The following is a 14,376-nucleotide window of genomic DNA, read 5'->3' as shown; positions in this document are numbered from 1 at the left end:
GAGAGGTCATGAATATATGATGTGGGAATGAGGGCGTGGCAAGTGACAAAAGACGAGAACCTGTCCCAGAGGGGGAAAATCCACTTGTATAATGTTTGTTTCACATTCAAAAACCTGCTTCTGGTGCTCTGAGTCTCGGTGGCTGCTCACCATTTCTCCTCTCATTTCAACATGAACATGTCTGGATAAAGATACAAGTCTCCCAAGAGTCGGTGGTAAGTAAGAATATTACATAAAATAAAATAAAAAAAATTTTTTTTGGTCAGGTATCATGACATAAAGATATTTATTAATTTCATGGTGCTTTATTTAGACTCAAAAGCATGTTTTTTCTTTAGGTGCTTAGCAATTGTTAGCAAATACACAGTGGACATTTTTGTATCTCCATTACACTGTATAATGTTCATTTAAAATGAAAAATTGCCCATTAAGAGATGACAAGAAACTTCTATACACAGGAACTTAAAGGTAGGCTTATTGATAAGCAGTCTCAGTTAAAATGCTTGCTTTTAGATGGCAGCAGGCATAGCAATATGGTGCTTTAACTTCCATTTTCCTGATATTTGGGTTTTTAAATATTATAATCCATTATCGATTCCAAAGATAATTGAAGCCCTTGAAAGACTTGAGAGATAAAAGTGGAAATCAGGCTTAAAAAATAGGACAAGAAAAACAATTTCTGGGTCGGCCTCGGATGATGTCATCGCAGGTTCTAAATGTAATAGCCAGGCAGTGTACACTAACTCTTCCTGCCCATGTGACCTCTAACATCAATCTGGGCAAAACAACGAAAATTTCAGTAATTTTTGTGGCCGAGAAGTGAGATTCAGAAGCAAAAGATTAAAGAGAGTTTAGAGTGCCAAGGATGAAACGATGTGAGTGTGTGTGTGTGTGTGTGAGTATGGGAGCGCGCAGGCGCACGCGTGGGGGGCCAAGGGGAGGAGGCATGGAAACTAACTCTTCCAGCACACACCCCTTTTGCTACTACAAGGGCATCCAGCAATCACATTTGCAATAGTAAAAATGCTGAAGGATCCTACAGTACCTTTTCTTCCACAACCATCCATATCCTCTCCTACAAAGCCCTTCTTGCTTTATTCGTGCCAGGAAATTCTTCAGGGGTTAAATGGGGAAGTGCAGCCACTACCATTGTTGCAATAAATAAATGAATGAACCAGAACGAACCAGCAATTCATCCCTAGGAAGCTAGTATCTTATTTTCTACAATTACATACATTGGCTAGCAGTGATATATTTTAAAAAATTGTGTCTTATCTTTTGATATGTGTGTCTACATTACAAACACACATGCATCTATACAAAAAGAAGCATAGTACCCTGCATACACATACATCAAATACCTTTAAAATTTTTTTAGCATTATTATTTCAATGAAAAGACAAATAGCTTTTAAAAAATTGGATAGGTTAGCAACTTCATCTTAAAGGCCTTTTATTTTCCACATACAGCATATATAAATACACACACACACACACACACACACACACACACACACACACACAAGGTTTTTTTTTTTTTCCCATGCCGTAGACAATGCTAAAATATCTGAGATCAGGTTGCCATGCCAACAGATTTTTTCTAAAATGAATAAAATTATTAGGAGGGAGAAAACATTCTTGACTCCTTTCCTCCCATCCATGAAGCCGAGAGAGGCTCAGGGAGGGCGAGAGGCTGCCAGATGGGGAGGAGGGGAAGGAAGGGAAGGTGGGTAGAGGGGTGTTTGCTTACCAAAGATGCTGATTTGATCGTGGCAAAGCGCTCTCTGTTCCGGTAGTGGAGGGCCTGGCTCTGAACTGACTGGGTAGGCCGCGGCTCAGGCCTGGGATCGCCGTGGCCCGCCTCATCCCTTATGAATACATGATCCTGCAGAAATGGATAAAAACAAGGAGAAAGTCCAGCTGTGCTCTTTCCTCGCCGGCTGCCTCTCTCTCACCCCTCTTTCTGCACAAGCACTGCTGTTTGAAATGCATAGTTTAGCTCTCTGCTAGTCCCCGCAGCTCCCACGGTACAAAATGAATAAGCAACACATTGCAGCCTTCAGTTAGGAATGTCAGCTGATCGCTAGTGGGATGCCTTCTGAATCCCTGGCAGGCTTTTTCTTTACCTCCAGAATTACATATATGCAAAAGAAAAAAAGAATAGAAAAAACAATGCAATGTACAGACTCCTTAGAACAGTTTGCTTAAAACGCTGTAACCAAATAATTCCTTTAAAAATGTCATGTCCATGTCTAGCAAGGAGGATGCTGGTTGCTTTTAACATAAAAGCGAGCCTCCGCCTCATTCCCTTGAAAGATCTGCTTTCTCAATTTAATTTTATTTGAGATCTGTTCGGTAGGATCATCGTTCTGCCTAGAACCAGTGTAGGCTTGTGCTGAACTGCCTCTCTATCTTGTGCTGGGAAGATTCAGCAGTCACTGAGGGATCCTGCTTTCCAGTCATGATCGTACACAGTTCTAGCACCTTCTCTCTACAGCTTCTGAAAGGATTTTTTTTAGATTTAAAGAGACAGGCATGCAATTTTAACGAAATGATACTTTCACAAATTCTTCCTCAACTCAGTCTCAATATGGTCACTAGAGTGAGTTAAGGCTAGGATTTAATGTCCTTGGCTGACTTAATCAAATTTGTGCTTCTTGATAGGCAGAGATGATTAATCTTGTTGTAACGCCCAGTGAAAAATAACATTCCCTGGAAGGGTAATAATGGATGTTTCTTAAATGCAATTTAAATGAGTTTTAAAGGGGAAAATGCTTTCAAAGGGTGATGCTTTTCTCTATAAAAGATGGAGTGGTCAGTCAGTAAGTAGCTCTTAATCCTTCAGGAAAAAAGATACTATAATAATAGCTCAAAAACATGTACAACCATGGGGGATTTTTAAATAGTACATGTTCAGGATGGGGAAGGGGAAATTAATTCCCTTATTGCCCTAGGGTTTTAGGAGAAACCATCTGTGAAAAGTCAGTTTTGCATTTTGTCTATGACTACCTGAAAAATGTTTTTTAAATAATTGCTCACTCTTTCAACAGAAAACAAAAATTGAAGAGGTTTAGAAACACAAAATTTTATTATATCATCTAAAATTTTTAAAAGTCAAGACACATATTCTTGAGGGAAATTAAATTTTTATCCAGGTTTTTAGGTAAAAGTCAAGAGCCAAGATTAAATTTACCATTGGGCTGATTTTCTTTTTCCATTTATAAATTTAGAATGCTCCAGAATGTTAGGAAGGCATCTACCATTACATCTATATTTAGAGATTTTTTTTTTCAATTTACTGTATTGAGGTCTATTTTGTTTTTAAATAATGAAGGGACCTTTAATGCCATTGAGGACATATATGTCAAATTCAAGGATATTCTATTGTTATGCTGTCTTATATGACATCCAGTAGCCACATGGATATTTAAAGTAAATAAAATGTAAAATTCTGTTCCCAAGTCACACCAGCTATGTTTTAAGGTAGCCACTAACTATGGCTACCATACTGAAAAGTGCAGATATAAATCCTTTCCATCACTGCAATCAGTTTTTTTTTTTTAAAGATTTTATTTATTTATTTGACACAGAGAGAGACAGCGAGAGAGGGAACACAAGCAGGGGGAGCGGGAGAGGGAGAAGCAGGCCTCCCACTGAGCAGGGAGCCCAATGCGATGCAGGGCTTGATCCCAGGACCCTGGGACCATGACCTAAGCTGGAAGCAGATGCTCAACCCACTGAGCCATCCAGACGCCCCTGCCTATCTACCTATAGATAGTACTATAGGTTAAAAATGTACCTCAACCCATATTTTTGAGATTAAAAAAAAAACCCAACCAACCTTGATAGGCCAATTAAAACTTCTATATTATTTCCCAGGAAATCTAACCTCTTATTTTATAGGGCAAAGAGAGATCAGGTATGGGACTAGGATTTATGCACTAGGTTTAAGGTTCTAGAGAGGAAGGCACTGGGATCTACTGCCATTCACATTGCTGGATATTTATTAATAAGTTATATTTATCTCCAAAATTGATTTTTTTAAAGATTTTTTATTTTTATTTATTTGAGAGAGAGAGCAGAGTGAGTGAGAACATGAGTTGGGGGGGAGGGGCAGAGGGAGAGGGAGAAGCAGACTCCCCGCTTGAGCAGGGAGCCTGATGCGGGACTCAATCCCAGGACCCTGGAATCATGACCTGAGCCAAAGGCAGACGCTTAACCGACTGAGCCACCAATGCGCCCCTCTCCAAAATGGATCTTACCTAATATTACAGTACCGGAAAAACAAGAAGCTTCTAAATGGCAGCAATCAGATCAGACAAACTAGGTAGGGCCCTGTGGTTTTATAGGAGGCCTTAAGAAGTCAAAGTTTGGTGATTATTAATTAGCTAACATTAAGTACACTGACTGAGAGGTAGCAGCTCAGTTTCAAATTGTAGTAACTTGATTTACAAAGATAAGTAGTGACACTAGAATCTACACAGTTCACTTAACAGAATAACGTGAAACATATTCATGTACAAATATGTATAATTTTAATATTATTAGTGTGTTTTCTCTCAGATAAAAATTAACACTTGTGGGCTAGGATCTTGCTTAGCAAATTAAAAGTCACATTATATTTGCTAAACTTTTAAACCAAGAATATTGGAATATACTGGAAAAGTTAAAATTCAAAATCATAGTGATTTTAGTTAACACATAGCTAATTCAATAACCCACTAAGGTATATTTTAAAAATAATGCTATTTTATTATTTTTTCCCCATCTCCTCGGACAAAAATAATGCTACTTTAAAGATTTTATTTATTTATTTGACAGAGAGAGACACAGCGAGAGAGGGAACACAAGCAGGGGGAGTGAGAGAGGGAGAAGCAGGCTTCCCACTGAGCAGGGAGCCCGATGCGAGGCTCAATCCCAGGACCCTGGGATCATGACCTGAGCCGAAGGCAGACGCTTAACGACTGAGCCACCCAGGCGCCCCAATAATGCTACTTTAAAAGCTAATCTGAACAATAGGTCCAAAATTTTAATCTACTTCAAAAATAGTACATAATGTTAACAGTATAATTCTTTATTCCAGCTTAAATTTTTTTCATTTTATAATAGAACTTTTAGTTTTCCACAGCAACTTCAAACCTATCCGCACACTAAAACTCTTCAAATATTATGTGAGAGACCACAAAATGAGGTAAAATTTTAGTCTAACAGTAGACATCCATTTCAAATGCATAGGAAAATGAATTTTAAAATATTCAATTCCATTGCATAAAACAAGTTTATAATTCTGAAGACAACTTAAACAATGAAGCAATTTAAAATGAGGGAAATGTGACTTGAGAAGTACAAATTAAATTATTAACTTTACTGGGTATATTGTCTGTTGGTTATACTTCCCCTTCAGCTAGCAGTCCCTTTGAAAACGAGCACCATACCTGGCTCCCAGACTTTCTGAACTGAATACATTTTAAGACTAATAATGGAAAGGGACAATTTGCTATTTTTTGCAGTTAGGCCCTGATGCAGATGATTTACAAATAATGTGAGGGCCAACATCTTTGATGTTGAAAATGATTTTAGAAGATTAAGAACAAATATCGGGGCGCCTGGCTGACTCAGTTGGCAGAGCATGTGATTCTTGATCTTGGGGTTGTAAGTTTGAGGCCCACGTTGGGGGTAGAGATTACTTAAAAATAAAATCTTTTTCTTTTTTTAAAGATCAAATATCATGTTCTACTTTACCAAGACAAAATACAGGTCTTGTTTATAATTTATCTTTAAAACATTACCATCTGGGAATAAACAAAATAGATCTTTCAAATACCAATATGGTTGAGGACCAGTTTTAAGTAAATCTATGTTAACCAGGTAACCAGGTAAATTTATAATGGTCTTTCACTGTAAAAAAAAAAAAATAAAACTTCTTGTGCTTGCTTTGGCAGCACATACTACAACTGGAACGATACAGAGAAGATTAGCATGGCCCCTGCGTAAGGATGACATGCAAATTCGTGAAGCGTTCCATTAAAAAAATAAAAATAAAATAAATATAACTTCTTCAGATTAAAAGGAAAAGAAGCTGTCGTAATTTTGGTCCAATCTTTAGCAAAAAGAATTGAACTTTTATACAATATACTGACGTACATGAAGCATGAAGCACAAACTTTACTATTATATCCTGAACAGGGAGCTTTACTTTTATTTAAAAGTTTTTCTCTAAGTATCTATTTATTAAGATTCTGAAATTAAGATTCATGACTACACCATGAATGTTTAGGGTTTCCAGATTAACTTGAAATTAACCCTGGAAACCACTTGTCTGGACACTGTTATACTTTGGGTATACCTTTATCATACTATCACATACTTACCTGGGTGTCTGTGCATGAGACTGTGAGCTTTCTGAATACACTAAATGTGGTTTGAAAAATCTGTCTCCCTAGTGCCCACCTAGGGCTTGATACTTAGTAGGCATTCAGTAAATGTTTGCTGAATAAATAAGTTCATGAATATAGGTCTGAGAAGATTGTGGGAAAATGACATTTTCTCTTATATTATTTAACAGAATTCAAATTTGTATTTCATAAAAACCTGCCACTCCGTACTCTAAGAAAGTCATAAAATTGTGACACACAAGCACAGGGGGCAGGAAGAGGATCTAAAAATGGCTTTTATCGGATGATGAGAAGCCTTTTTATAGACTCCCACACTTTTTATGCTGTGGAGAAGGGATCAACAAACCCACCATCTCTCTTTTGTTTCTGTTCATTTCAAAATTATTAAATTATTGCATACGCAGTTGTCACTATTGAAAGCTGGGGCTAGAGGAAGGGAAGAAGATGGACAAAGTTATCTTTACTGGGGAGAATAGCTACTAGGGAGAAAAAAATGACTAGAACACAGAGGATAAAGATGCTACTGTAGAGAGGTGGTTTGTATGACTGCTCTGTTTGAGAAACATTACCTTCATATGTTAATTTACTTTTACTTTGCCAACTATGACTTGAGGAGTCAAAGAACCCACCTCTCTCTTCAGCAAAAATAATAGGAAAGGCCACTGAAGCAAGTGAAAATTAAGCTAGAACATCCTATCCCCTCAAAGACAGCGCTTTTTCTTTTCTCCCACAAAAATGGTGAAAGCCGTTTTTTTTTTTTAAAGAAGGGGTGGGTGGGGTGGGGGGAGAACATTGACGAATAGGAAAAAGGCCAAAGAAAGCTTTAGGAGTTAGGATAGAATGATTTTTTAAAATAATCTCTAAAAGAGGGCCATGATGACTAGAGTTCATTAGGCATACCTAAAAGAACAAAGTGATTAGCGAACACTTTAATATATTCAAGTCTTATGATCTGTATTAATAGAAGGCAGGAGCAGGCAAAGATAACTGATTTTAGACTTAAACAAAATAAAAGTGTACCTTTTCACCTGGCAGATTAAAAGAACAGACTTTGTTGGTTAGAACACTATTAAGATCCATTTGCTGCTGCTACATCCACAATGATTTTAAGGAGTAGGGTGGAGGCTCAGAAGTAGGCTAGGTAACAGCAGAAAACCTAATTTGGATTTGGAGTTTGTTCTGGAGTCCTTTGGGAAAAATCGAGAATTGAGGCATATGTAGAGTTGTGTCCTATATAAGTTCACCTTCATTTTAGTCCACAAAACATTTACTGAGTACTTACTATGTGACAGACACTGTGCTGGGTGGTAGGAGAAGAGAGATGTCCTTGAGGAGCTAACAGTCTAGAGATACGGTGATATTCTCGTTATTGGAAAAAGCAGTGTGGCAACATTAGCAAGGGGAAAAGTGCTTAAAGTTTATTTTGTCTGAATACACTTTTAGACTTACCAAGTCATTTTTACTCAAAAGGGAGATTAGATTAGGGTCTCTTCAGGGCCTGGGAAAGACCAGAATAGAGGCGAGGACTGGAGAAAAAGAAGTAACCTGAAATTCTGATGCCAAAGGAAAATTTTCAGTGTCCCACATTTTTGGGGGCTTGATCTGTGACAGAACTGTCCTGCTAAAATCAGGGCGTCTTTATTCTGGATGCAGAGCAGTTAATTTCAAGTCACACTTACTGGTTGCACATGGCCTTTAAAAGTAAGTTTACTTCCTATATAAAATGGTAATCTGTTTCATATCTATGATTTAACTAATTTAGGATAATGTCTGCTTGATTGTAACAATCAAGATGGGGGGGCCAAGAAAATCCCCCACCCTTATTCTTATATTTTGGTATTTATTAAGCATGTTCTTACTCTCTGGAGTATAATTATTGGGGAAATGCTATTTAAGTCTTTCAAACCATAAAGACAATACTTAAGATTATTTAACCCTTTTAATCCATATGTTCAATGAACCAAAATAGCATGATGTTTAGTCTCTGGCAATTCATTCATTCCTTGTGTTTTTTGTTCATTCGTTCATTCATTCATTCATTCCATAGTTATTTACTGAATGCCTGTGCTATGACAGGCACCGTTCTAGGTGTTAAGATCTAGGTGTTAAGGTGGAACAAGGCAGGCACAGTCTTTGCCTTAATGAAATTTACATTCTACTAATGAAATAATATAAACAAATTAATATATAATATTAGATGGTGGCAAGTATTAAAAAGAAAATAAAATAGGATAATGAGATAATGGGTAGAACATTGGTTGTAATATGATAATTTAGTGATATATAGGCTTTTCTAAGATTCTGGTCACAGACCCATGCAAAACTGGTAAATGTTTTATAAAACAATATTGATTGCTTTCTTTCAAAAATAATCTTTGTGGTCACAAGTTATGGTAGACTCAGAAATGCACCACCTAGATCTGCCTTTAAGAAAAGACTTGCTGCCAGAATCCTGGCAGTCCATTTAGGGGCGGTCTTGGCTGCAGAGAGCAGCCTTGAGCAAGTTCACACCCTTCCCAGGTTGCTCATATTCAATGACTGGTCTGGGTGAGGGTAACAAGGCCCAGCTCTTCTGGTTCAGTTTGGACAACTCTGAAGGGTCATTTTAGCTCCACAGCTCCCTTAGGGGTTGGCTGAGGCAGCTGTTAGGTCTGCTATGTCACTTCAACTTTGCCCTCTGCCTAATGCCGCTTCCTTCTCTCTTCCACAGGTGTTGATCTCAAAGGAAACTCTTAAAAAACAAATTGCTGCTTCAAACTGTTTCAGCTCTGCTTCCCAGAGAATCTACCCTGTGACTTAAATGTTACCTGTACCTACATGTAATATAGTGTCACCGCTATGCCATCTGCATGAAGCAGGAGGGACTGATCAGAACAGTGGCTTTTAGGGGCATCTGGGTGGCTCAGTCGTTAAGCATCTGCCTTCGGCTCAGGTCTGGTCCCGGGGTCCTGGGATGGAGCCCTACCCTAGGGCCTCCCTGCTCAGTGGGAGGCCTGCTTTTCCCTCTCCCACTCCCTCTGCTTCTCTCTCTCCCACTCCCCCTGCATCTCCCTCTCCCACTCCCCCTGCCTGTGTTCCCTCTCTCGCTGTGTCTCTCTCTGTCAAGCGAATAAATAAAATCTTAAAAACAACAACAGTGGCTTTTAGAAAAATCTCCCTTTTTAAGTGAAATCTTAAGTGAAATCCAAACACATAATGTAAGAGATAAAAGCCGGCCTTGTCCTGGGGGAGGTATGGATGAGGCTTGTTCCTGAGGCACCTTTCTACAAAACAGCTTGAAAGTCACACGAGAGATCTGCTTCTCTAAAGGTTACAGGAATAGTGATGCCTGGGTGGCTCAGTCATTAAGCGTCTGCCTTTGGCTCAGGTCATGATCCCAGGGTCCTGGGATTGAGCCCCGCATGGCGGGGGGGGGGGGGTCCCTGCTCAGTGGGGAGCCTGCTTCTCCCTCTGCCTGCTCCCCCTGCTTGTGCTCTCTCTGTCAAATAAATAAATAAAATCTTAAAAAAAAAAAAAGATTACAGGAATAGAAACACAGAATTTAAGAGCTGGATCTCTGAAACCATACAGAACTCCTAATTTTACAGATGGAGAAACTGAGGCCCAGAGAGGTTTGTGATTTTCCTAAAGTAAAATAACACTAACAGTGGCAGACAGAACTATAAACTCATTTCCTCATTCCTATGATCCATTATATAAAATTTTCTATTGAGAGCTTAAGATCCTATTTCATTTATGTTCCCAAGTGGAAAACTTTTAGGAAGTCAAGCATACCAACAAATATGAAGTTTCTGAATAATTTTTGTATTTCTGTTGAATGATAAATTTTTAAGCCCAGGTATAGGATTTAAATGGGTCTCATGAAGAGATACCATATTTAATATTCAGTTTTCACATATAACATATTCTACTTTTATTGCCTGCTTATATTCCCCCCCTTTTTTTATTGTGGTGAAATATATATAAATTAACCATCTTAATTATTTTTAAGTATACAGTTCAGGGCTATTAAATAGACTTATAATGTTGTGCAACTGTCACCCCCATCCATCCTCGTAACTCTTTCATCTTGTAAAACTGAAACTTGTCCCCATTAAACAACTCTCCATTTCTTTCCTCTCCTCAGCCTCTGGCAGCCACCATGCTGCTTTCTGTCTTTATGATTTTAGCTACTCTAAATGCCTCATATAAGAGGAATCATACAGCATTTGTCTTTTTGTTACTGGCATATTTCACTTAGTATAATGTCCTCGTGATTCGCCCATGTTGTAGTGTATGTCAGAAATTCTTTTCCTTTTTAAGGCTGAATAATATTCCATTGCACGTATATACCATATTTTGCTTATCCATTCATCCATCAATGGACATTTGGGTTACTTCCAGATTTTAGCTATTATAAATAATGCTGTTATGAACACAGTTGTACAAATACTTCCTTGAGACCCTACTTTCAATTTTTGAGGGTACACATCCAGACATGAAAGTGCTGGATCATGTGGTAATTCTATTTTTGATTTTTTGAGGAACTACCATACTGTTTTCCACAGCAGCTATACCATTTTATATCCCTATCAACAGTGTACAAGGGTTCCAATTTTTCCACATCCTTGCCAACCCTTGTCATTTTTTGTTTTTTTGATAGTAGCCATCTTAAAGGGCATGAGGTGGTATCTTATTGTAGTTTTGATTTGCATTTCTTTAGTGATTAATGATATTGAGCATCTTTTCATGTGCTTATTGGTTATTTGTTTATCTTCTTTGGAGAAATGTCTATTCAAGTCCTTTGCTCATTTTCAATTTGGGTTGGTCATTTTTTGGTTGTTGAGTTTTAGGAGCTCGCTCTCTATGCTGGATATCAATCCCTTATTAGATATGCAAATATTAGATATGCAAATATGATCTGCAAATATTTGGTCCCATTCTCTGTGTTGCTTTTGGTTAGCCTGCTTATATTTTCAGTTCAGTTAATTCATTCAGTTTTATTTACAAGTGTTTTTCAATTTTCTTTCATCACATTTCCTCTATATATTTATTTCATAATAAAATAGAAATACATTATATAACTTAAATTCTTCCTGACAAACATTTTGTATGGATCAAATACAATGACCATCTATTTCAGAATATAAATTAATATCTATTCTTTTTTTAAAAACAAGATTTATTTTATCTTAGAGAAAGAGAGAGAGAACGTGGGTGGGGAGGGGTAGAGGGAGAGAGAAACTTAAGTGCTGAGTGGGGAGCCTGATGCAGGGTTCAATGTGGGGTTTGAGCTCATGACCCTGAGATCATGAGCTGAGCAGAAACCAAGAGTTGGTTGCTTAACCAACTGTGCCACCCAGGTGCCCCATATATTAACATCTATTCTTAAGTGATTACATGCAAGAGAAAAAAGTACTGAAAAACCTGTATTATCATAAGACAGGTCTGTACCATCACACACCAAAATTAGAATTAAAATCTCCAGTGAGTTCAAGACTAGGATTTTCCTTCTTGTTGACTGTGCCAGTAGTATCTTTCTTCTAATTCTGTTTTCATTTGAGGGGTCCTAGAGTAAAAAGGTCCAGGGGAATTCCTTTTCTTTTGATCCCTATACCCATGGAACTCCAGAGGTAATAGAAAGGAAAGAGCCAGATTTGTCAGCATCCATGATAACTATTTCCAAAAAGAGAGCCCAGCAAAACCTTCTTTTCTACCTTTCAAATACAGAATCACTTGCCCATGTTTAAAGAAGGCTGGCTGCCAATGCTGAACTCTTAGCAGATTTCTGCATCTGTATGCTATAACTCCTTTACTCAAAATGCTTCCATGGCTTTCTGATAACTTGGTCCTTGCTGTCTCTCTAGATTCCATTCACTCTTCACACTGCTCACCAAGCTCTAACTCCTCTGACCTTTCCCCTCTTCCTTGAACATACAAAGTTCTTTTTGTCTCAGGGCTTTTACGCTTGTTTTCTGATTCATCCCCATCTCTCACCCCAGGTTAGCTAACGTCTACTTATCCGTGAAGTTTTAGCTTAAATGTTACTTCACTGGGTAGGCTCTCCACTACTCCCTGATAGATTAAATACTCCTTTTACCCGGAGCAGAAATTTTCATAATCACATGATATAGTTAATTGTACAATTATTTTCCTAATCTCCCCCATAGAGAATAAGTTTCATGAAAGTGTTATGTGTGTTTTATTTCCTACATATCCACAGGACCTACCATAGTTCCTGGCATGTAGTAGAAGTCCTCACCAATTTTTGTTCAATAAATAAGTTAATCCGTTCAGAAAATAAATATGTATCCCTCCACTACTTATGACCAGGGACCAGTATATTTTCTCCTGCCCTTCATTCCTTACCTGTTCAATTTCCTTTTTGTTGCAAGGAAAATGCACCAATTGAAGTTTAAGTGAAAAAAATTCTTAAATGTGCTCTATCATTGAAATTAGCATTTATTAAAACAAGTACATATATACCTTACAAGAAAAAATGAAGAGATTCTTTCATATAATTCTACACTATGGACTGCTTACCTAAAGTCACTCAAAACATTCTTGGGACTTCGTCCAAAGAATTATTGGTAATTCTGTATAATACTCACCTTTTTTTTTTTTTTAAGATTTAGTTTATTTATTTGACAGAGAGAGACACAGTGAGAGAGGGAACACAAGCAGGGGGAGTGGGAGAGGGAGAAGCAGGCTTCCCGCGGAGCAGGGAGCCCGATGCGGGGCTCGATCCCAAGACCCTGGGATCATGACCGGAGCCGAAGGCAGACGCTTAACGACTGAGCCACCCAGGCGCCCCTGTACAATATTCATCTTATAGAAAATGCTCTGCAAGAAACTTTAAGACTTTTTTTTTTCATTTTTTTCATGAAGTACTTCAACTTATAAACCATGACAGGTCTGTATGAAAGGAAAAATTTTTTTTTTAGATTTACTTATTTGAGAGACAGAGCGGGGGAGGACAGGGAGAGGGAAAGAGAGTCTTAAGCAGACTCTGCACTGAGCACAGAGCCGGATGCAGGGCTCAATCCCACGACCTGAGCCAAAACCAAGAGCTGGACTCAACCAACTGTGCCACCCAGGCATCCCAGGAGGATCTTTAATTGGAAAACCAAAGTAAAAATAAAAAATAGAATCATTCATTCAAAAGTCAGAATATTTAAGCTGACAGAGCTAGTTTTAGAATAAATCTAAGAGCAACAGAAAAGAGTAGAAATTGTTTCTAAAACAAATGATATCTTGGGAATATACATTAAGAAACATACTTCTGAGAGCATACTTCTAAATGGGCACAACCAACGGGTTACACTCAGGAAGGTGTTAAGATTACAGTATTAAAAGTTATTGGTTTAGAGGGGCATTTTATCAATTTCTTTGACTTGAAGATTTACAGATTTATTTATTTTCATTTACTGATGATGGTAGACATCAGAGTAGCAGGAGAGAAAGATGAAGAAATAGGCCCAGCTATAGCTTTGCATAGTCTTTTGTTATCTTTTTACTATAAGAAAACTTTCAAGTGCTAGGTCTAGTCCCATACTGCAGTTGTAGAAAGGTACCACTGAAATGTCTGGATGCCAAGTGGCCTGAGCTGGCTTCACTACATTGACAAAGCCTAGAGCTGTGAAGGGTACCACAGAACCTACCTTCTTGGGCATAACAGAGGAACTGGAATTTACAGTGCTTTCGTCATCCTGCATCAGGACAGGTTCAGAGCTGTTCTCATCCATGACCTCCTGCATGCTGTTCACACTGCTGCTCTGGCTGCCTGTGCTCACAGACACACTTGGGATGGAATGGTTGCTACCCAGGCTGTCCATTTCCCTGATCAGGCTGGTTCCATGTTCGCTGTCCTAGAAAAATGGGGCATGGGGGTTAAAAAAGATGACTGGAGATAAAGTGCCAATCCATTGACTGAGCTATTAAGCACACTCAGTTCTGCAGTGCCAAGTTGCTCTTTGCCAAATCTGCAAAGATAAACTTTTTAT

General features: G+C 38.2%; 1 protein-coding gene and 1 non-coding gene across 6 annotated transcripts in view; one reads left to right on the top strand and one right to left on the bottom strand.

Moving 5' to 3' along the window:
• Positions 1-14,376, bottom strand: part of TAOK3 (TAO kinase 3) — a 190,983-nt gene that overhangs the window by 30,614 nt on the left and 145,993 nt on the right. For all 5 annotated transcript variants that reach the window (XM_028116426.2, XM_028116430.2, XM_088019551.1 and 2 more), the window contains exons 13-14: positions 14,035-14,241; positions 1,750-1,884 (exon numbers count right to left, since the gene is read on the bottom strand). In XM_028116426.2, coding sequence (XP_027972227.1) covers positions 1,750-1,884; positions 14,035-14,241 — 342 coding nt within the window. The remainder of the gene's footprint in view (positions 1-1,749; positions 1,885-14,034; positions 14,242-14,376) is intronic.
• Positions 5,926-6,030, top strand: LOC114219224 (U6 spliceosomal RNA). Its single transcript, XR_003611344.2, has one exon. It is a non-coding gene; the product is annotated as a U6 spliceosomal RNA (small nuclear RNA).

The sequence above is a fragment of the Eumetopias jubatus genome, unplaced genomic scaffold, assembly GCF_037043125.1.
Source record: "Eumetopias jubatus isolate StellerSeaLion01/CBP00866 unplaced genomic scaffold, mEumJub1_p1.0 scaffold_16, whole genome shotgun sequence".
Lineage (NCBI taxonomy): Eukaryota > Metazoa > Chordata > Mammalia > Carnivora > Otariidae > Eumetopias > Eumetopias jubatus.
Note: the sequence above shows the minus strand (reverse complement) of the source record. Positions and strands in the feature narration are given on the sequence as shown.